General features: G+C 46.9%; 1 protein-coding gene across 6 annotated transcripts in view; it reads left to right on the top strand.

Annotated features, from left to right (window-relative positions):
• Nucleotides 1–22872, top strand: part of GLYR1 (glyoxylate reductase 1 homolog) — a 40447-nt gene that overhangs the window by 2551 nt on the left and 15024 nt on the right. For 4 of the 6 annotated variants that reach the window (XR_004228570.1, XR_004228569.1, XM_023225830.3 and 1 more), the window contains exons 4-9: nt 9560–9698; nt 10234–10476; nt 16492–16578; nt 17461–17517; nt 18822–18872; nt 18964–19037. Coding sequence is in view for 4 of the 6 variants with exons in the window: in XM_023225830.3 (XP_023081598.2) it covers nt 9560–9698; nt 10234–10476; nt 16492–16578; nt 17461–17517; nt 18822–18872; nt 18964–19037 (651 nt within the window). In the remaining 2 variants the exon portion in view is untranslated. The remainder of the gene's footprint in view (nt 1–9559; nt 9699–10233; nt 10477–16491; nt 16579–17460; nt 17518–18821; nt 18873–18963; nt 19038–22872) is intronic. The other 2 variants (XM_031934472.1, XM_031934471.1) reach the window with 1 other exon arrangement.

Raw genomic sequence — 22872 nt, 5'->3', positions numbered from 1 at the left:
AATAATCACATCAAAGTAGTTTCTCACATGTTTCTTTACCCAACTCCAAAGGCAGTTCCTTTTTGTTTGTTTTTGAGACAGGGACTTACTGTGCCACCCAGCCTGGAGTGCAGAGGCACAGTCTCAGCTCACCACAACCTCTGCCTCCCCCACTCAAGCAGTCCGCTCACCTCAGCCTCCTGAATAGCTGGGACCACAGGTGTGCACCACCATGCCCAGCTAATTTTTTGTAAAGGAGTTTTATCATGTTGCCCAGGATGATCTGGAACTCCTGGACTCAAGCAATCCACCTGCCTTGGCCTCTCAAAGTGCTGGATTATAGGCATGAACCACCACGCCCAGCTGGCAGTTATCTTTATAAAAGCCATGTTCAGTTCTCTTTTAATGCTATATATCATTGTAGTTCATGCATGAGGTATACAATGAAAACTAAAATTGTATTTACCTTAATAAAAGTAATTGTTCAATCCTGTTCTCATTTGTAAAACTAAGTGATTTGTTCTGACATTATTATAGTATGTCTTTGTGCCGGATCTGTCCTAAGTTGGGGAAACCAGGACCATTAATCTGAGACTCTTTGACCATATAGCATGTTGCAGTGAGGAGAAGAACGTGTATTAACTTGAGTTACTAGTGATTTGTTTAGCTTTCTCATCACTATGTCAAGTTGCTTACCTGGGTCTAGCTAGATGGCTTGACCTTTTTTTTCCTGAGATGGAGTTTCATTCTGTCACCCAGGCTGGAGTGCAATGGCGTGATGTCAGCTCACTGCAACCTCCACCTCTCGGGTTCAAGCAATTCTCATGGCTGAGCCTCCCGAGTAGCTGGGACTACAGGCGCACACCACCACGCCTGGCTAATTTTTTTGTATTTTTAGTAGAGACAGTGTTTCACCAAGTTGGCCAGGCTGGTCTCAAACTCCTGCCTGATCTCAAGTCATCTGCCCTCCCCGACCCCCGGCCTCCCAAAGTTCTGGGATTACAGGCGAGAGCCACCGTGCTCAGCCGATTTGATTTCTTTAAGTAGTTATATTTCTATTATTCTTACAGGAAAATACAGCATTAGACTTGAAAAAAAAGTCTCTGGCTTCTCTGGTAAATCTAATTCTGATGCTTAAAGTGTTTCTTCTTAGAAAGCAGTATATTATAAACAGTATTCTTCACTCATCCAGGAGTTTATATGTCAGAGTGCTCTTCCTGGTTTCATGTTTACAGATATAGCCAGCCCCAGTTCTCTATCACAAGCCAGCTTAGCAGCCTGTGGTGGCAGTATTTCAAGGAGATCACTGGCCTGAAGCTGTGGAGCCAGAGCTTCTGGAAGAGGGAATGTTCTTACAATTCCATGGATTTAAAAAAGAATATTTGGCCGGTCATGGTTCCTGAGGCCTGTAATCCCAGTACTTTGGGAGGCCAAGGTGGGTGGATCACTGGAGATCATGAGTTTGAGACCATCCTGGCCAACATGGCAAAACCCCGTTTCTACAGAAAATACAAAAATTAGCCAGGAGTGGTGGTGTGTGCCTGTAATCCCAGCTACTTGGGAGGCTGAGGCTCGAGAATTGCTTGAACCCAGGAGGCAGAGATGGATCTGGACACTGCACTCCAGCATGGGTGACAGAGCGAGACTCCGTCTCAAAAAAAAAAAAAAAGGATCATGTGCAGAATGAATGATGGCAGATAATTATTTATTCTAGGCTGGGCACAGTGGCTCCATGCCTGTAATCCCAGCACTTTGGGAAGCCAAGACAGGGGGATTGCTAGAGCCCAGGAGCTGGAGACCAGCCTGGGCAACGTAGCAAGATCTTGTCTCTACTCTAAAACAAAAAAAACTTTTTTTTTTTTTGAAATAGCCAGGCATGGTGGCACACTAGTGTAGTCCCAGGTATGCAGAGGCTAAGGCAGGAGGATTGCTTGAGCCCAGGAGGTCAAAACTGCAGTTTTGTGCAAGTGCAAGCCATGATCACAACTTTGCACTCCAGTCTGGGTGATAGAGCTAGACCCTGTCTCAAAAAGAAAAAATTCTAGAAGAGGGAGAGATCAGTGGAGAGCCATGAGATCCAAGAAGACTGACTGAAGATATGGGATTTGAATCCAGCTCTGGAAGATACGTAGAGTTCAGATGGACAAGGACTGTAGGGGCGTTTCAGGCAGTGGAGATGCTGTGAACAGTTGGCATTAAGCGTTACGGAAAGGGAGAGGCTCCCTGCCTGAGGTGAGTTGTGCTTAGGAATAACAGAGGCAGTATGGTTGGCCCAGACTTCATTAGCTAAACAAATAATTACACAAGTCTGAAGCAAATATGGGATCTCAGTCTCATTACAGGGAGTCTGAAAGCTATTGTTTCCTTATTTTTTTGTTTGTTTGTTGTTTTTGGTTTTTGTTTTTTTGAGACAGGCTGGAGTGCAGTAGCACAGACACGGCTCACTGCATCCTTGACTTCCCAGGCTAAGGCAATCCTCCCGCCTCAGCAGTCCGAGTAGCTGGGACTACAGGTGTGCACCATCATGCCCTGCTAATTTTTTTACTTTTTTTTTATTTGGAGAGACAGGTTCTCACCATCTTTCCCAGGCTGGTCTCAAACTCCTGGGCTCAAGTGATCCTCCCGCTATGGTCTCCCAAAGTACTGGGATTATGGGCGTAAGCTATAGCGCCGAGCCCCGATGTGTGTGTGTGTGTGTGTGTATATGTATGTGTATATATATACACGTATGTATATATGTGTGTGTATATATATACGTATGTATGTGTGTATATATACGTATATATACACGTATATATATGTATATACGTGTATATATGTGTATATATACGTGTATATGTGTATATATGTATATGAATGTATATATATGTATATATGTGTATATATATATCTCTCTTTTTTTTAATGCTAAAAGGCTAGATTAATAAGCTGTGATCCTTGTTTATAACAAGTGCTAGAAATAGGACACAGAAAATTGGAGTTGAGTTAATTTCAGAGCTTAACCAGGCAAACAGGTGAAGCCAGTGGTGATGTGCTTGCTGAAGACAAAAATAGCCTGATGTGGTGGTGATGATATAATTTCTAACTGACTAAAGATCTTTGGAGGGTTGTAAACAAGTGGGATACAAAGCAACTGCTAAATGCAATATTTTTAACCTTTTAAACTCCTTTGATACAGTTACACATTTTAAAAAACTATAAAAATGAAGTCACTGTGGTACTAATATGTTATCTTTTTGTGGGTAGACAATTAACTTAGAGAAAGGAAATGAAGGGGAAAGATGTACAGTACTTCTCTAAAGGAGGAACACTTCCTTAGTGATCAGTACTGGGGCGGGTTAATGTGTTTTTCTATTAAGGTAAGATCTCCAGATTGGCTGCTGACAGCAGATTACTTTGGGGGAAAGAGCTCTGGATTGGTTACCGGCCTAATGTGCATTCAGGTACCGGTTCCACCTTGCTCCCTGATCTGGGCAAGCTATTTCACCTTTCTGAGCCTCTGTGTCCTCCACATAAGGGGATGATACCTCCTACCTCATGGTTAGGAAGGAAAAGTAGTATCACTTGTGTAGAATGTGGCTTGCCATACAGCAGGTATTAGCAGACATTGGGCCAGGATGCCTTTAAGTATGGAAAACAGAGAGATGGAGACTCTCCCTATGAGACAGACAGAGAGAGAGTGTGTGTGTGTTTGTATGTTGGAAAAGAAAGGAATGTGAGAGTTGGAAGTTCCTAAAGGATGTCAGCCAGGTGTGCTCTTTTTACCAAAAGGCTTTGAGTACAAAATCATGCATGATTCCACCTTGATGTAAAACTGTACTATGCCTCATCAGGAATACTATGTGTACTTCAGATCATGCTTCCAAAGGGATCTGTTAGAACTGGCCAAGATCCCGAAAAGGGAACTGAGTCAGACAAAAGAGCAGGACTCTTAAATGTGGAGAAGCAAAGACTGAAGGAAGCACAGGATCAGGATGTAGGAAACAGCCAATGGCCTGGAGGATTTTGGCGATGGGCACTGCTAGTAGATTGTGGTGTGACTGCGTTAGGACCAGTGTGAGGAGCACTGGATGAAATGGGCGTTTAAGAGGTGGTGTAGACAGGTATTGCAAGGGGATTTTTTAGGGATGAGAACTTGTGAAGACGAAGTCATAAGTGGCTCCTGTAGAAGCTGGACTGCGCCTCACTCCAGAGGTGAACCCCAGAGGCAGAGCTTGCAGTAAGCCAAGATCGTGCCACTGCACTGCAGCCTGGGCGAGAGAGTGAGACTCCGTCTCAAAAAAAAAAAAAAAAAAAAACAAAGAGGCCGGGCACAGTGGCTCACGCCTGTAATCCTAGCATTTTGCGAAGCTGAGGCGGGCAGATCACGAGGTCAAGAGATCGAGACCATCCTGGCTAACGCTGTGAAACCCCGTCTCTACTAAAAATACAAAAAAAAATTAGCCGGATCTGGTGGCAGGTGCCTGTAGTCCCAGCTACTTGGGAGGCTGAGGCAGGAGAATGGCGTGAACCCAGGAGGCAGAGCTTGCAGTGAGCCAAGATTGTGCCACTGCACTCCAGCCTAGGCAACAGAGCGAGACTCCATCTCAAAAAAAAGAAAGAAAGAAAAGTTTCATCAGTGGCTATAAATGATGGTGGAATGGAGGGAATGTTCATTTAAATAACAGATGCTCAGAAGCCACCAGAAACCAACCATTTCAACAGACTGTGGACAAACAATGGAGAGGCTGCAAGTACCTACCCGCGAGTTTCCATGGCAGTCTTCACCTCCAGTCCTCACAGCAGCCCTTTCAGGAAGTGCACAGGGTCATCTTTCTGGTTCTTATTTTTTCACAGATGAGGAAACTGAGAGACCAGTGGTACTTTTTCCATCAAGCCACATCTAAAGTGGACAGGTCTCACTAGATGTGAGGTGTCTGAGTCAGTACTGAAAGTAGCTGTTCTGAAAGAATTTGTGGTTAATAATTAGCATAGCGGCTTGGAAGCATCCCTTTTTCCTTTCACCTGCACCTGATTTGTGTGTGTTTTTTCTGGTGCTTTTCTAAAGAACTTAACCTGGAACACCTCAGTAATCTTCAGTCCCTTTTGTCTTGGGAGTCTGTTGTCCCATCTCAAGAGGCTCCAAAAAAGTCACCTTGTTGGTCCTATATTGGGAACTTGTGTGGTCCTCAGCTTCTGACCAGAAGCTCCTAGGATTTTTTTTAAAAAGGCACGCATAGAAATTGCTTACTAGGTATTCACCAAATGCAAATGGAAAAGCCAGCCCACACACACCTTCTGGCCCCATGTTTGTTGTCACTTGTATTTTTATTCTTATTTTTATTTTTTTGAGACACAGTCTCGCTCTGTTGCCAGGCTGGAATGCAGTGGCACGATCTCTGCTCACTGCAACCTCTGCCTCCTGGGTTCAAGCGATTCTTCTGCCTCAGCGTCCCGAGTAGCTGGGATTACAGGCGCCTGCCAGCACACCTAGCTAATTTTTGTATTTTTAGTAGAGACAGGGTTTCACCGTGTTGGCCAGGATGGTCTCGATCTCTTGACCTTGGCCTCCCAAAGTGCTGGAATTGCAGGTGTGAGCTACCACGCCCGGCTTGTTCTCACCTTTAGACTGTATGCGTGCGTGTGTGTGTGTGTGTGTGTGCTTTTTCTCTGTCGGTCTCCCTCCGTCCCCCGTCTTCTCCCCGCCCTTTCTCGTTTTCTCTTTCTTTTAGCTTCAAGGCTTCAGCCCAGGTCACCTGTCTATGCAAAGGCTGAAACAAATGTAAGAGGGTTCAAGATTAGTCATAAGCTGACATCTTTAATATACAGTATCTACATGTATGATTTTCTTTTTTCTTTTTTTTTTTTTTTTTAATCAAGTCTTGCTTTGTCGCCCATGCTGGAGTGCAGTAGCACGATCTCCACTCGCTACAACCTACACCCCCTCGGTTCAAGCAATTGCTGCTTTAGCCTCCTGAATAGCTGGGATTCCAGACGTGCTACCACACCTAGCTAATTTTTGTGTTTTCTGGTAGAGATGGGGTTTCACCATGTTGGCTAGGCTGGTCTTGAGCTTCTGGCCTCAATTGATCCACCTGCCTTGGTCTCCCAAAGTGTTGGGATTACAGGCGTGAGCCACCGCACCCGGCCCTACGTGTATGATTTTCATTTAAGAGGAAAGCAAATCAGAAGTGTGGAAGTTTTTGAAGATACCGGATTTTAATTCATTTTGATTGGAGTAATCTGAGCGTGGCTTAGTGGCGGTTCTGTATTCATAGGTGAAGAGAGTTTTTATAGGAAGTGTGTCAGGTCACCAGGGTAAGTTGGCTGTGTTACAGGTGCAGTTACCCCAGCAGCCAGGCAGGAGCAACCCACCAGAGCAAACTTACAAACCAGGAAGTCATGGAGGAAACCCTCTGGGCAGTCGGAATAGCCTGTGTTCTATGGCAGAGGCCTTTTCCATTGATTTGGTTTTTTCAAGATAATGTGTGTTCACCATTAAAAAAAAAAAAAACAAAAAAACCTGTCAACACTAAAACAGTTGCATTCATCCCCATCCCACAGACACCCAGTTAGACCAGTTTCTGATGGTGTGTCCCTCCAGAGATATCAGTGCGTGGTCAGTGCATATTCCTTATCTTTGCCCGAGTGGTGGCACATAACATGCATTGCTTTTTATCTTGATCATCTCCACGTAGCCAGACATCTTATGAGACATTCCCTTTCCTTCTCTGTAATGACCTTGCCTGTTTTCAGGCATTTACTACCACGATCTACCTGCCTCTGCCTCCCAAAGTGCTGGGATTACAGGTGTGAGCCACTGTGCCCAGCCAAGCTGGTTTTTTATGGCTGTTTTCTGGTGTAACAGGATGCTTCTCCAGCAATAAGTTGATTCCTTAAATAGATTAACATTTCTTGGATTTACCATCCTATTCATACTGTCAGTTCATTTAGCCATTTTAACGTTTTGAAGATGGTTGTAAAGAGGAAAATTTCAGTATCTCAAATGCTTTAAAGTGAGTGGAATTTTGACTGTACAGTTCCTTCTAGCAGAAATCAGTAAACCTTGTAAGATGCTTCAACAAAAAATGGGGTTGATTTCTTGACACTTCACAGACATCCTCACCTTTCCATTCTCTCAGAATCAGGTTCTTGTGATGCTGGGGAGGGGGAGTCGGGGATGGAGGGAGCAGGATGGCATGGGCGGGATTAGCGAGTCTTGGAGTCTGTTGTCCCATCTCAAGGGGCCCACAAAAATCACCCTGTTGGTCCTATATTGGGAACTTGTGTGGTTCTCAGCTTCTGAACAGAAGCTCCTAGGAGGAAGAGGCTGGTCACAACTCCTTAAGCTTCGTCCCTGATACTGGTTGTGTCATCTCAGACCCACGGGTTAGTGTGGTAGCTTCACTGGCTTTTGGGGCTGGGTCTCACTTTGCATCTGATTGTTCTGGCCTGTCATTAGCATCCCCATAAGGAGAGGGAAGGGGGTCGGTTCAGGGATATACTTGCCAGAAAATCTGAGGTCGAAATCTCCTTCCACTTATCCTCCTAGCAGATTGAACTCATTGGCACTCTCATGTTGAATTTCAAACTTTAAGATGAGTTGGTCACTAGAAAGTAATTTGCTGGCTCACACCTGTAATCCCAGCACTTTGGGAGGCCAAGGCGGGCAGATCGCTGGAGGCCAGAAGTTCAAGACCAGCCCGGCCAACACAGGGAAACCCCGTCTCTACTAGAAATATAAAGATTAGCTGGGTGTGGTGGTACATACCTGTAGTCTCAGCAACTCGGGAGATTGAGGCGGGAGAGTTGCTTGAACCTGGGAGGCGGAGATTACAGTGAGCTAAGATGGTGCCACTGCACTCCATCCTGGGTGACAAAGCAAGACTCTGTCTCCCCCCCACCTCCAAAAAAAAAAAAGGCCAGGCGCGGTGGCTCACTCCTGGAATCCCAGCACTTTGGGAAACTGAGGCGGGCGGATCGCCTGAGGTCAGGAGTTCATGACCAGCCTGACCAACGTGGAGAAACCCCATCTCTACTAAAAATATAAAATTACCCGGCCGTGGTGGTGCATGCCTTGTAATCCCAGCACTTCGGAGGCTGAGGCAGGAGAATCGCTTGAACCCGGGAGGCAAGGTTGCAGTGAGCCGAGGTCGCACCATTGCACTCCAGCCTGGGCAACAAGAGTGAAACTCCGTCTCAAAAAAAAGAAAAAAAAAGGAAGGAATTTGCCTAACTCCTCTAGTTGGAGCTCTGCCAGGGAGACCAGCTTCTGTATCTCCATTCATCGTCTCACTTAGCCATGGTGGCATGCCTGATAGTGGTTCACTGCCTGTCATCTGCAGGCCAATGATCCCAGGGCTGTGTTTTTGCACAGACCCCATCATCACAACTACCAGCACCACACTTAAAGTCCAGGTAGCTGGTGGAGGGTTAGTAACATTATTTTTATGTGCGAAGGTTAACACTGACACTGTTAGTGAGTATTTTCTAGCTTTCTATAAAGAAAACAACCTGAAGCTCGTGAGGTAGCTCGGTTTCTGTATCCTTAACCTGACCCACTTTTTCTGAAGGTTATGCTGTGAAAGCTGTGAGTATCACAGGCTAAAACATGTAAATTAACTGATACCTTGTCAAGCCTATAAAATTATTTTGTGCTTGGATTCTATAAGCTGCATGCCATTGAGGGAAACAGAGAAAGCCAGCTGCAGCAGATTTGTTCAGGTTAGTGTGGCAGGCCAGCTACCCCAGAATTGACAGCTGACTACTTTCCTGTGTTACACATTGATGGTTGAAATTAAAAATTAAGTATCAAAGATGTATGTTCTTCTACCTTTAATCTCAAGAATCTTGTTCTGTTTCTTTTTTTTTGAGACATCATAAAACAGCATGGCATCTCGTTTTTAAATGCCTCCTTTTGTAACTGCTGCCCTTATTCCAAACCATGTGTTCCGTGTTTTGTGTGGTTTAGTAGCCATGGTTACCATCATTTATGAACAAATATAGGCTCAGAGGCTGTGAATATCCATAAAAGCCACAAATTTTAGAAGATGTTGCATTTCTTCAGCTCTGTAACATCCCTGATCTCTGTCGATCAATAGATCATAGATCTGGTTCCGATTGTTGACAAGCAGCAAGCATTTTCCTGCATAGTAATGCTGCTGTCGTCTATCACGTTTCCAGGTACCCTGATTCCCAGGGATCCGTGTGTGGCCATTTGTGCTGCCTGGTGAGAATGGGAAAGGGTCTCCAGATTTCTTTCTGCCCTGAGCAAGTGGCAGGGTATATGTGGCTGGGCATTGGAAGCTGATAGACGACTGTGGAAATAAGTAATGTGCAACACAGTGCTTTCTCTGGAGGAATTTAATTTGTGGTTGCTGCAGTGGTAGTGGTGGTGGTTCTGCTTGACTTGTTTCAAGAAAATATACTTTAGGCATAAGACTCTGAGATGGGTGATAGCATGTTTTGAAAAAAATGATGGGGCCTGTTGCAGAGTCCAGTTAAACCAAATGGATATTTAAACCGTGCCGTAGTGAGGTTGTTGATACTTTATGGCATATGCAATATGGATCATACCCTTTCTATTTTTGTTTTCTGCTAGTGCCTGGATCAAAGTGGAACAGCTGAAGCCATATCATGCTCATAAAGAGGAAATGATCAAAATTAACAAGGGCAAACGATTCCAGCAAGCGGTAGATGCCGTGGAAGAGTTCCTCAGGAGAGCCAAAGGGAAAGACCAGGTGAGAGACAACAATGCTCACTTTCTCCCAACGCCAGACTGGTGATTTTTGCATAGCAACTAACAGATTAAATGTCACCCAAGCCCAAACCTTTGTTCTTCTGCAGTGCCACTGGAGAAAGCTGCTTCATTTCTAAGGTGTCAGCATTTTGCTTATCAGCTTGAAACTCCATGCGGCTAACCTTTCTGGAGTAGGTTGTTGCTTTTAGGAAAATTGCTTGGACCCAGGAGAAATATCTAGCATTTGAGTCTAGCACAGGCCATTTCTTCCTTTCATAGCACACAGATTAGGAGCGTAGCCTTTGAAATATATATACTGCCTGCATTTAAGTCCCATCTCCTAGTTTTGGGACCTAGGGAAAGTGACTTTTAATCTGCTTCTCCCAATGTCTGGGGATGACAGCAGACTCTATTCTAGGGTCGCTGTGAGGAGACCACACAGAGTGCCTGTAGCAGCACGTGGCACCTGTAAATGGTGGTGGCGATGGCAATAGCAGCTGTGGTGATAGTTATCATTATTATTGTTAAACTTTCAGACGTCATCCCACAATTCTGCTGATGACAAGAATCGACGTAATTCCAGTGAGGAGAGAAGTAGGCCAAACTCAGGTGATGAGAAGCGCAAACTTAGCCTGTCTGAAGGGAAGGTGAAGAAGAACATGGGAGAAGGAAAGAAGAGGGTGTCTTCAGGCTCTTCAGAGAGAGGCTCCAAATCCCCTCTGAAAAGAGCCCAAGAGCAAAGTCCCCGGAAGCGGGGTCGGCCCCCAAAGGATGAGAAGGTTTGTTTTCTCTCTGCAGCTTCCGGGATTAGTAATGTCCTTTTAGTGTAAGGTAGAGTTAAGCTCTACAGTATGCCTCCGCTCACGGAGTGGGAGCAGAATTCTGTGCTGAAGAATCCTGCAGGGCAGGTGCGGTGGCTCATGCCTTGTCCCAGCAACTCAGGAGGCTGAGGCAGGAAGATGGCTTGAGACTTGGAGCTCAAGGCTGCATTGAGCCGATTGCACCACTGCACTCTAGCCTGGGTGATAGATTAAGACCCTGACTCTTATTTTAAAAAGTAAAAAAGAATCCCATATTCCAGGTGAGAGACACGGCCTGGATGCAGGTGTGAAATAGGAGCATAAGGTGGGAGAGCAGTCCACTTGAGCCGTTGCACAATGGCTGGCCCTGGGAAGGGCTTAGCAAGAAAGAAGGGAGGGCATTCCAGAGGTGGAGGGCACAGCCCGTGTGAGGCTCAGTGCTGGTGGAGATACTCTCGAACAGGGAGAGGATAGTGAGGAGAGCAGAGAAAAAGGAAACTTGTCCCTGGACCTTGGAGGGCCTGAAGATCTACTGAAGCAGCATGGTACTAAAGCGTCTTGAAGTCAGTGGGGGCCTGTGAAGGTGATTGAGCCGGTGGCAGTGTGTGCTTCCCGTGTGTGCGTCAGTAGTCACAGAGTCCGGAGGGGAAAGTCTCAGAGCCAATTAGAAGGCTAAGGCTAGGTGTGCATTCATGAGGGGGTAATTGCAAATGTTGCAAGCAAATAGGTGAGAGGCACTTCAGAGGAAGAGTTCTTAAGATTCTGTAACTGGGTATATAGAGGATGAATGAGAAAAAGGAAAAGAGGATTTCCAGCTTGATTCCTGGAAAACTGATGATCACTTTCTTAGAGGAGTTGGGATGTTAGAGGTGGCTTGTGGAGAAAGAGTACCAGTTTGGAATGGCAAGAATTTGAGGCAAGGCCTAGATAGCCTGGAAGCTTGGTATGACCTCAGGACTAGAAATGCAGATTCGCGAGGTGAATTTGTAAAAGGGTAGTTGAGTCCAGGCAGTGGGATGGGGTTTGTCTCAGGAAGAGAGGGAAAAGAGGGAAGGGCGGAAGCCTGCATTGCAACAAGAATGCCATGCTCCGGGCAGGAAGGAGTGGGAGGAGCTAGCAAGATGAGATAAAGCAGCCAGGGTGCATCTCTTGCCTTCTTGCTGACAAGATTTGGGGCGAGTCTTAGAAGGCCGCAGAGAACAATTTCAAAGTGAAGGGGCCTGTGTCAGGAATGCGGCAGGATTGCCAACAGCAGGAAAAAGAGAACAGAAGCCAGATGGCTGGCAGAAACAGTTGGGTGATGAGGCCATGTTGAAACACCAGACTTTGGATCAAGGCTCAAAAATTCAGACACCAGCGAGCCCAGGCAGGTAATGGAAGCAACTGTAGCTGACTGGACCTAAGAAGCAGTGGTGCAGGTGCCAGGCATCCCAGCTGACCTGCCTTGGTGCTCAGAGCAGCAGGGCTGACCATGGTCAGGGAGTCTGGAGAGGTCATGCTCCTTCCACAGGGTTCCAGCCAGCTTCTGCCTGATTGTCTGTTTTTTCTCAAGAGAAGCTGGAAAGGCCAGGTGTGGTATCTCACACCTGCAGTCATAGCACTTTGGGAGGCTGAGGCAGGAAGATCACATGAGCCCAGGAGTTCAAGACCAGGCTGAGCAACATAGTAAGACCCTTTCCCTACAGAAAATAAATAAATAAATAAATAAATAGATAAAATTGGCCATGTGTGGTGGCTTATGCCTGTAATCCCAACATTTTGGGAACCTGAGGTGAGCGGATTGCTTGAGTTTAGGAGTTCAAGATGAGCTCTACAAAAACTAAAAAGTTGGCCAGTCATGGCAGCTCACACCTATAATCCTAGCACTTTGGGAGGCCAAGGCAGGAGGATCCCCTGAGCGCAGGAGTTCTAGACCAGCCTGGGCAACATAGGGAGACGCCATCTCTATTTTAAAATATTTTTTTGCTAGGAGTGGTGGCTCATGCCTGTAATCCCAACACTTCGGGAGGCCGAGGCGGGCAGATCACCTCAGGTCGGGAGTTCGAGACCAGCCTGACCAGCATGGAGAAACCCCGTCTCTACTAAAAATACAAAAATTAGTCGGGCATGGTGGCACATGCCTGTAATCCCAGCTACTCGGGAAGCTGAGGCAGGAGAATCGCTTGAACCTGGAAGGCAGAGGTTGTAGGGAGCCGAGATCGCGCCATTACACTCTAGCCTGGGTGACAGAGCGAGACTCCGTCTCAGGAAAAAAAAAATATAAATGAATTAAAAATTAGCTGGAGTTGGTGGTGTGCGCCTGTAGTGCCCCCTATTCAGAAAGCTGAGGTGAGAAGATCACTTGAACCCAGGAGGTGGAGGTTACAGTGAGCCAAGAATATGCCACTGCACTTTAGTCTCGGTGACACAGCGAGACCCTGTCTCAAAAAAACAACAAAAAAAGAAAGAAACAAAAAGTACCAACTGGTCATAGTGGTACACACCTGTAGTCCCAGATACTTGGGAAGCTGGGGTGGGAGGATCACTTGAGCCCAGGAGGTCAAGGCTGTAGTGACCTACACTTGCACCACTGCTCTCCAGCCTGGGCAACAGTGTGAGACCCTATCTCAAAAAAAGAGAAAAGCTGGAAATACAGGTTTTTATGTGAAATATCCCAATTTTAAATGTGGTTAGTTAAAAAATATGTCTTGGGTCCGCTGAAACATATCTGTGGGCTGCCAGTGTGAGGCCTCTGGTGAGAGACAGCCCTTCTCACTGTTAGATGACCTAAGGCTAAGGGAGTGTTGAGAGCGAGGGTGGCGGTGCTGTCCCTGGATACCGGGAGCCCAAGGTTTGGAAAAACTGCCAGCTGCAGTGCAGAGAAAACTTTATAGGGAGCATGATCTAAATTGATCCCCAAAAAATGTAATGTGACTTTTGAGTTTATTTCCTGGAATCCAAAAGGAATCTGGGCTGTCAGATTTTACACTATTTCCCAAATTGCTGTTGTCTGGTATGTGAAGCCTCGCATCTCACCAGTGCCTGTGCCACCCTGGACAGAAACACCTTCTCGTTGGATAAAGGGAAGTACAAAGGAGAGGTTATGACAAGGGCCCAGAGTTTGAATCACATGTATAGGAACTTAGCAAAGGACCTTTGTCTCAATTTCCTCATCTGATCGTTAGGAATTATAACAGTATGTGCCTCATAGGTTCACCGTGTGAGTTAAATGAGTGACATGGACACAGCACTTAGAACAGTACCCGTGTACAAGGCATTTGATCAGTTCTTTAGGTTTGTTTCACAGACAATAGCCAGTTGTGCAGTGAGAACCCCAGAGGCCACTGCCCAGGCTTACAGGAACTCGTCTCACAAGCTCCCGGTAAACAGCAGACTGCCCTTGAGTCTGAATTATTAATTTGGGGAGTAGTGTAGCATACCTTGGAGATAATGCAGGTTCGATTCCAGATCATTGCAGGTCACACAAACATCTTGGTTTCCTAGTGCATGTAAAAGTTAGATTTATACTGCAGTCTATTAAGTGGCACAATAGCAATATGTCTTTTAAAAATGTACATACCTTGGCCGGGTGCAGTGGCTCATGCCTATAATCCCAGCACTTTGGGAGGCCAAGGCGGGCGGATCACGAGGTCAGGAGATCAAGACCATCCTGGCTAACATGGTGAAACCCTGTCTCTACTAAAAATACAAAAAATTAGCCAGGTGTGGTGGCAGTCACCTATAGTCCGAGCTACCTGGGAGGCTGAGGCAGGAGAATGGCGTGAACCCAGGAGGCGAAGCTTGCAGTGAGCCGAGATCGCACCACTGCACTCCAGCCCGGGCGACAGAGCGAGACTCCATCTCAAAAAAAAAAAAAAAAAAAAAGCCAGGCGCAGTGGCTCACACCTATAATCCCAGCACTTTGGGAGGCCAAGGTGGGTGGATCACCTGAGGTCAGGAGTTCAAGACCAGCCTGGTCAACATGGAGAAACCCCGTCTCTAGTAAAAATAAAAAAAGTAGTCGGGTATGGTGGTGCATGCCTGTAATCCCAGCTATAATCTCAGCTACTTGGGAGGATGAGGTAGGAGAATTAATTGCTTGAACCCGGGGGGCAGAGGTTGCGGTGAGCCGAGATCGGGCCACCGCACTCCAGCCTGGGCAACAAGAGCGAAACTCCATCTCAAAAAAAAAAAAAAAAGTACATACCTTAAGTTAAAAATACTTCATTGCTTAAAAAGATGCTGACAGAGACACAAAGTGAGCACCTGCTGCTGGGAGAATGGCCCCACAGACTTGATTGATACTGGGCTGCCACAAACCTTCAATTCGTTTAAAAAAAAAAAGTGCAACACCTATGAAGCACAATAAAACAAAGCATAATAAAATCAGGTGTGTCTGTGGTCCAGGAGCTCTAGCTGCTGTTGACCCTTCGAGGTGTCCTTCCTACCTGTTCTTTGTGCTTGGCCTGGCCCATAGTGAAAGGACGTATGAGCAGGAGGGGACAGAGCTGGCAAGTGGTAGAGGACGGAGAGCCGTTTCAGTTCAGCACCTTCAGACGGGTAGGGAATCGGTGCCTGGGCTTTGGAATTTTGGTGTGTTTCAAATGTGATATATCCTGTAGTCTCAGAGGAAGGTGTTTGTGTATGTGTGTATGTGTTGCTGTAGTAATTGTCATCTGGCTGGCGAGCTCTTCTCAGAAACACTGAGCAGCCACATAGGCTGATAACTAGGCAAAGCCCAGCTGAGTGCCATTCCGGGACATAATCTGCCCCATGAGGATTAATGGAAAAGGCTGACCTTGATGGCGGAGGCAGGCAGGGAAAGGCTGGGTTTGCGTCTGGACCTGCGTGTAAGTGCTGCACCCCAGCAGCACCCACCCACCCTGTTTCTGGGGATGAACTCTGGACACAGCCCACCTGGATCAAAGTAGCACTGTCAGGTCTGTGACTCTCCCAGAATCCCACACTCAAACCAGGAGCAGAAGCTTAGGAGTTGGGGCCCTTCCTTAGTGCCAGACTGAGAGCTACAAGCTGCCTCCTCCTTGTTCCCATTGGGTCATTGTGGCCTTAGGCAATTCCTAGGGCTGCACCTCCCCAGACAGCTGTGCTGCCCCAGCCACAGTTGGCCATTTAAATTTAAATTTAATACACGTTAAAATGCAGCTTCTCCATCTCCATCACCCGATTGTGTGAGATGCTCCACAGTGACACTTGACTGGCGCCTGCTCTATCACACAGTGCAGATATAGGACACGCCCTATATCATTGCAGAATATTCTTTTGGGCAGCTCTGGGCTGGGCCTTACTTTTCCCCAAAAAACCTCTGAATTCAACAAATGTTTACTGAGCAATTCTACCATAGGCCAAATGCCTGAAGAGAAAGCAGCATAAAAGTCAGACGAGTCTCCTTCAGTAAGAATTGAACCTGGACTGTATGCCAGCATGGGTTATAGAGTAGGCGAAACTGGCAGAGTTCTTGCTTTCCTGGGATGTGCTTCTAATATGACAGACCTGAAGCCAAATTCTGTCAGTCTGCTAGGCACAGTGGCTCACTCCCATAATCCCAGCACTTTGGAAGGCCGAGGTAGGAGGAGACGGGGTTTCACCATGTTAGCCAGGCTGGTCTCAATTTCTTGACCTCGTGATCTGCCCACCTCGGCCTCCCAAAGACAGGCGTGAGCCAGCACGCCCAGCAGCCACTGCTATTTCTTAATGTTTGGTATTCACCATGCGGCATTTACTCCGCAACTTTACAGACGGTACTGCAGATCATACTTGGGCTTTCTAGTTACCTCCATCTTTGTGAAATTTAGACATAAGCCAACATTATTTCCAGAATTGAGAAGACAGACTCATTTTGTGTTAATGGGAAGAACTGGCTCGTTTCTCCTGAGGGACAGTCATCAGAACAGTGGTTGGGGATTGGCTTGAACTTTCACTTAGACTGTGGAGCTTGCAAGGGATTTCATTGGGGATTGAATGTGATTTTAAAATGCCCTGCCCCTCCCTCTGTAGGATCTCACCATCCCGGAGTCTAGTACGGTGAAGGGGATGATGGCCGGACCGATGGCCGCGTTTAAATGGCAGCCAACCGCAAGCGAGGTAAGGAGCTCTCTTGCAGGCAGGACAAGCCGCAGCTTAGGGCGAGGTTCCTGTGTGATCCTCTTTTTTTTTTGTTTGTCCTTTTCTTGTGTGTGAGGCTTACTTTATTATTACAAAACAGTACAGAAGTCCATGAAATAAAAAATTAAAAATCTCCCTCTAGGGTGAGCCCTGTGAGGCTTGAGGTGGCAGATTTCAGCCCTCTGGGACGCCCCCTCAGCATTCATTTAGATGATTATAGACCTATGTCTGGTTTTTGTTATTTTGGGCAGGGCTCTTTTTCACAAAAGTGGGATCATTCCACAAGTTTTCCCCCCTAATATTTTATAAATAGCCTCCTGTTGTCCGTAAATACAATTTTACTGTTTAGTTCTGTTATCCTTGGTGCAGCTGCACCTATTGCTGGGCATGATTATAGAAAGCCCATGAAGGTCCACGGTCGTGGCTACTCTCTCTGTTAATATGCTCAGTAAGATGAGATCCCCAAGGGCTTGGTACCAGACACAAGTAGGCCAAAACCCTGAAATGCCAGAATGGATGTGACTCAGTCTGCTGGGTTATCTGCTGTGCCTGTTAAGTACTGAATGTATAAAGCCCAAGTATGGTTGTTAATATTTTCCCACAGTCTCATTGGAACAGTGTGCATACCGACCTGGCAGAATCACCTATTCTTTTCCACTTTAAAGCCAGTTTTCCTCTAGCTGGAATGGGGCTTGTTTATAAAAAGGCTTAGGCCAAAATGGGAAAAGAATTTCCAGACAATTGTGAAAAAGAGACCAAAATCCAGAGGTGTTCCAGCAAGAGGGGAGTCCGGTTACTAGGGAGAAGGAAGTGACCTTTGGTGGCAGGTACTGGTTTTATTTCATTGTTTTCTGGTTTCAGCCTGTTAAAGATGCAGATCCTCATTTCCATCATTTCCTGCTAAGCCAAACAGAGAAGGTGAGTTGTCCTTTGAGGCTCTTGGCTCTTGGTCAGGGGCTGGCCAAGGAGTGCTCCTCCACAGGGTCCTGGCCCAGCCACCTGAAAAGTTAGGCTCTGTCGGTGTATTGCCCAGAGCAACTAGCCCAGAAGCCCCAGTATGGGCCCACTAATGACCCAAGCACTATTAAGATTAAAAATAAACCCAGGCCGGGCGTGGTGGCTCACGCCTGTAATCCCAGCACTTTGGGAGGCCAAGGCAGGTGGATCATGAAGTTAGGAATTCAAGACCAGCCTGACCAACATGGTGAAACCCCGTCTCTACTAAAAATACAAAAATTAGCTGGGCGTGGTGGTGCACGCCTGTAATCCTAGCTACTCAGGAGGCTGAGGCAGGAGAATTGCTTGAACCTGGGAGGTGGAGGTTGCAGTAAGCCAAGATTGCACCACTGTACTCCAGCCTAGGTGACAGAGCAAAACTCTGTCCCCAAAAAAATAAATAAACCCAAAGGCCGGGCATGGTGCCTCATGCCTGTAATCCCAGCACTTTGGGAGGCCAAGGCAGGTGGATCACCTGAGGTCAGGAGTTCAAGAGCAGCCTGGCCAACATGGTGAAACCCCATCTCTCATGAAAATACAAAAATTAGCTGGGTGTGGTGGTGCACGCCTATAATCCCAGTTACTTGGGAGACTGAGGCAGTAGAATCACTTGAACCCAGGAGGCAGAGGTTGCAGCGAGCCAAGATCATGCCGCTGCACTTCATCCTGGACAACAGAATGAGACTCCATCTCAGATAGATAGATAGATAGATATCCCAAAAAGAGCATTTAAAACTCAGCCAGCAGTGCTGTTGAGACTTTCACAGTGATCTTTAGAGTTTAGGGCAGAAAGCAAACATCGTAAGCTGTCAGCCCCCCGTGAAATTGCATGGCAGACACATTTTGAAGCTCACTCCAAGAGACAGTCTCCAAGTCCTGCGGATGCAGAGGGAAGCTCTCCCAAGGTCTGCAAGGTTATGGGGTAGACTGAGCCATGCTGGGTTCTCATGAGCGTTTGTGGCTTTGGAGTTGGATAGATGTGGGTTCCAAGCTTATGACTCTTATTCTCAACACCATGGTCGGCAAAAAGACCTTATAGAATTGCATGGGGACTTGAATGAGGTAATGTGTATGAACTTTCTGGTGTAAAATTTGGAGTTCACTTAAGTATAAAACAAATATTTGATGTTAACTTCGCACTTTGGGTCTAACGTTTGAGGGGATTATTATGAAGACTGGTTAAGCCTGCAGTGGAATAAGTAGTCTCTTTCCTCCTCCTTCATTAGCCAGCTGTCTGTTACCAGGCAATCACTAAGAAGTTGAAAATATGTGAAGAGGTACGTGGGCTCCATGCCTCCCCATTTTAATTTTCACCTGGGTCCTTAAACTGCAGGCAGACTGACTTGTTGATGTGCTTCCTGTCCGTAGGAAACTGGCTCCACCTCCATCCAGGCAGCTGACAGCACAGCCGTGAATGGCAGTATCACACCCACAGACAAAAAGTAGGACCTTTGATGAAAAGGCCTCCAGTGGCTCTGGTTCTGCTGAGGGTGGGGGGAAGTTGATCCCAGGGGGGTTCTTTAAGGGTTGTGTCCCAGCCATTGCCGGCATTGAATGGAAAGGGCGGGGGACGTTGTCACTTTTATTGATAATGGTAGGAGCAGTTTGACTCATAGGAGTCAGAAGCTGTATAAATCTATTGTCAGGTTTCCCTTGGGCATAAGCTGAGGGATTTTTTTGGCTCCAGAACTCAGGAGCAAGGAGCACTTGGCTCAGTGGTTCTCAGACTTTCCTGTGCCTCACAGTCACCTGGAAGGTGACTTCTCAGTCAGTATGTCCGGGTGGGGCCCAAGAATTTGTATTTTTAACCAGTTCCCAGGGGTACTGCTGCTGCTGGTCAGAGCTACACTGTGAGAACCACTGGCTGAGTAGAATCATGATGAAGCCCCAAAATTGGCCATGGTGGGGCAGGTGGGGGAAGAGATGACGGTGCTTAGGGGTCCTCACTGGGCACCTGCTGGCTGTCCTGCGCCCTGTCCAGTGTGGGTGGAGTGATCCTGGACATGCTCCCAGACCCAGCTTGCACCCAGCCTTGCCTCTGTGCCTGCTCTGTAGGCCTGTCTCCTCCACAGAGGCTTGTTGGCAAAAAGGTATCTTTTCTAAGAAAATACGTTCTCTGGAGCAAGTTCGCTGAAGTCAGTTTCCAGTTTGTACCTTTCACGTGGTCTTCCCCAGACTAAAAACAGTGCATCTTTTACTTGATGTTTTTGTACTGTCGAAATCACTAATTCTACCAGTTATTTTTGGTGAACTTGCCTCTGTAGAGTGGAGGAGATAAGGGCATATTAGGTGCTGACAAAGTGGGAGGAGGATTGTGTTAAATAATAATAAAAATATGTCCAGGATGGGTTTGAGGACAGAGTCCTGATGTTTTTACCCAACACATTTATTGGCCCATTAGTCAAACTTGTAGTAAAGAGTGTGAAGCCAGCATCAAAACCAGCCAGTTTGGTTGTTACCGAACCTACCTTAATCCACTTTTCAATCTTATCTGAGATACAGTGTGAAGGACTCTCAGTTGCCATCTTAAAAATCCAGAACCTTGATCAGGCGTGGTGGCTTACAGCTGTTTGACTCCCAGCACTTTGGGAGGCCAAGGTGGGCAGATCACCTGAGGTCAGCAATTCAAGACCAGCCTGGCTAACATGGTGAAACCCCGTCTCTACAAAAATTAGCTGGGCATGATAGCGGGTGCCTTTAATCCCAGCTATTTGGGAGGGTGAGGCGGGAGAATCGCTTGAACCCGGGAGGTGGAGGTTGCAGTGAGCCGAGATCGCACCACTGCACTCCAGCCTGGGCAACAGAACGAGACTCTGTCTAAAAAGAAAAATCCAGAAACTTCATCCCGGGTCTACTGGACTTCCTAGAACACCATGAAAGGAAAGGGAATTCGCCCGTCATAATTTAGAATCATGGGGGAATATTGCGCTAACCAAATAATGAGTGACAAAAAGATACCTCCTTGTTTTTAAGTTGCAACTCGAAGCAGTTAGCAAGGAGGTCTGTTTTGGTGAGAAAGGTGGTGGGTTCCTTTTTCAACATGTGATTCAAATTACTTAATACGGGCTGGGAAAGGGAGAATGTGAGCAGCTGATATTCCAGCAGAGATTAGGGGCCCATATGTAGAGATGGTTCCAGAAGACCAAAACTCTGGAAAGAATGAGGGGGTCAAAGTGGAGGAGCTGCAGGGGACATCCAGCACTCAGAGAAAGCCTGAATTGAAAACATGGTCAAGCGCAGTAGCTCATCCTTGTAATCCCCACACTTTGAGAGACCAAAGGAGAAGGATCCCTTGAGGCTAGGAGTTCATGACCAGCTTAGGAAATACAGCAAGACCCCATCTCTACAAAAAGTTTTAAAACTTAGCCAGGCATGGTGGTACACACCTATAGTCCTAGCTGCTCAGGTGGACTGAGGTGGAAGGATCACTTGAGCCCAGGAGTTTGAGGCTGCGGTGAGCTGTGATCACACCCCTGCACTCCAGCCTGGAAGACAGCAAAATGCTGTCTCTAAAAAAAGAAAAGAGGCTGGGCGCAGTGGCTCACGCCCATAATCCTAGCACTTTGGGAGGCTGAGGTGAGAGGATTGCTTGATACCAAAAGTTCGAGACCAACCTGGCCAACATAGCAAGACCCCCCCCATTTCTCTTTTTAAATAAATAAATGAAAATTAAAAACTATAAAACAAGAACATGATATGATGAGAAATGAGGAAAGAGGCATTCTTTAGCACCATTGTCACATGCAAAGAGAGGTAAAGAAGTATAAGAACCAAGAAAAGACACTTGGGCAAGCTAAAAGTCACCTGTAAAAAGCGTATTGAAATAGCAGTAGTGGCGGCCAGCCCCCAGCTCTCAGGGTTGCAGGAAGCAGTAGGCAGAGTATGTGAATGTGTGTGGAGGAGACTGGCCAAGGAGTGCTTCTGTCACAAGGATCGGGAAGGACCTGTGGAAGGAAGGGCTGGGGGAGTGGTGAGAGGTTTGGGGGAAGGCAGGCATAGGGAGAGGAGTTTGTGGACTGGGACAGATTGGGTTCCGAGCTCAGGTGAAGGACTTAGCTTTGGAGAGGAGAGGCAAGGCCCACTCTGTTGATAACAGGAAGACTGGAAAGGTAGGGTGTGGGTAGAGAATTGAAGTTGGGAAAGAGAGGTGAAAATTGCTGTCCTGGTTCATGCAGTCAAGGTAGTTGCCTGGCTCTAAACACAGTGCTTCAGTGACTTGTGGTGGATCCTGTTAGAAGTATCCAGGGCCGGGTACAGTGGCTCACACCTGCAACCCCAGCACTTTGTAAGGCTGAGATAGGCGGATCCCTTAAGCCCAGGAGTCCAAGACCAGCCTGGGTAACATGGCAAAAGCCCATCTCCACAAAAAATTAGGTGTGGTGACGCATGCCTGTAGTCTCAGCTACCCAGGAGGCTGAGGGGGAAGGATTGCTTGAGTCCAGGAGGTCGAAGCTGCAGTGAGCCATGATTGCACCACTGCACTGCAGCCTGGGCAATAGAACAAGACACTATCTCAAAAAATAAGTAAAGTATGAGTCCGGGCCTGGTGGCTCACACCTGTCATCCCAGCACTTTGAGAGGCAGAGGTGGGTGGATCACGAGGTCAGGAGTTCAAGACCAGCCTGACCAAGATGGTGAAACCCCATCTCTAATGAAACACACACACACACAAAATTAGTCGGGCGCAGTGGCAGATGCCTATAATCCTAACTACTCAGGAGGCTGAGGCAGGAGAATGGCTTGAACTCAGAGAGGGTGGAGGTTGCAGTGACCTGAGATCGCACCACGGCACTCCAACCTGGGCGACAGAGTGAGATTGCATCTCAAAAAATAAAAATTAAAAAAAAGTAAAGTGGTATCAAAAACCTAGTGCTCAAGATGGCTGATTGAGAAGCCACTTCAAGGGCCAAAGACAGATGTCTGCTTTCTTACTGTTATGGCACTGTGAGCTCAAAGCCTCTATCAAAGCAATAAGAGGCCGGGCGCGGTGGCTCACGCCTGTAATCCCAGCACTTTGAGAGGCCGAGGCGGGCAGGTCACAAGGTCAGGAGTTCAACATAGTGAAACCCTGTCTCTACTAAAAATACAGAAATAAACCGGGCATGGTGGCACACGCATGTAATTCCAGCTACTCGGAAAGCTGAGGCAGGAGAATCTTTTGAACCCAGGAGGCAGGGGTTGCAGTGAGCCGAGTTTGTGCCACTGCACTCCAGCGTGGAACAGAGCGAGGCTGTCTCAAAAAAAAAAAAAGGGCAACAAGGGAACTTTGCCCTGGGA

The sequence above is a fragment of the Piliocolobus tephrosceles genome, chromosome 17 (assembly GCF_002776525.5).
Source record: "Piliocolobus tephrosceles isolate RC106 chromosome 17, ASM277652v3, whole genome shotgun sequence".
In the NCBI taxonomy this organism is placed as follows: domain Eukaryota; kingdom Metazoa; phylum Chordata; class Mammalia; order Primates; family Cercopithecidae; genus Piliocolobus; species Piliocolobus tephrosceles.
Note: the sequence above shows the minus strand (reverse complement) of the source record. Positions and strands in the feature narration are given on the sequence as shown.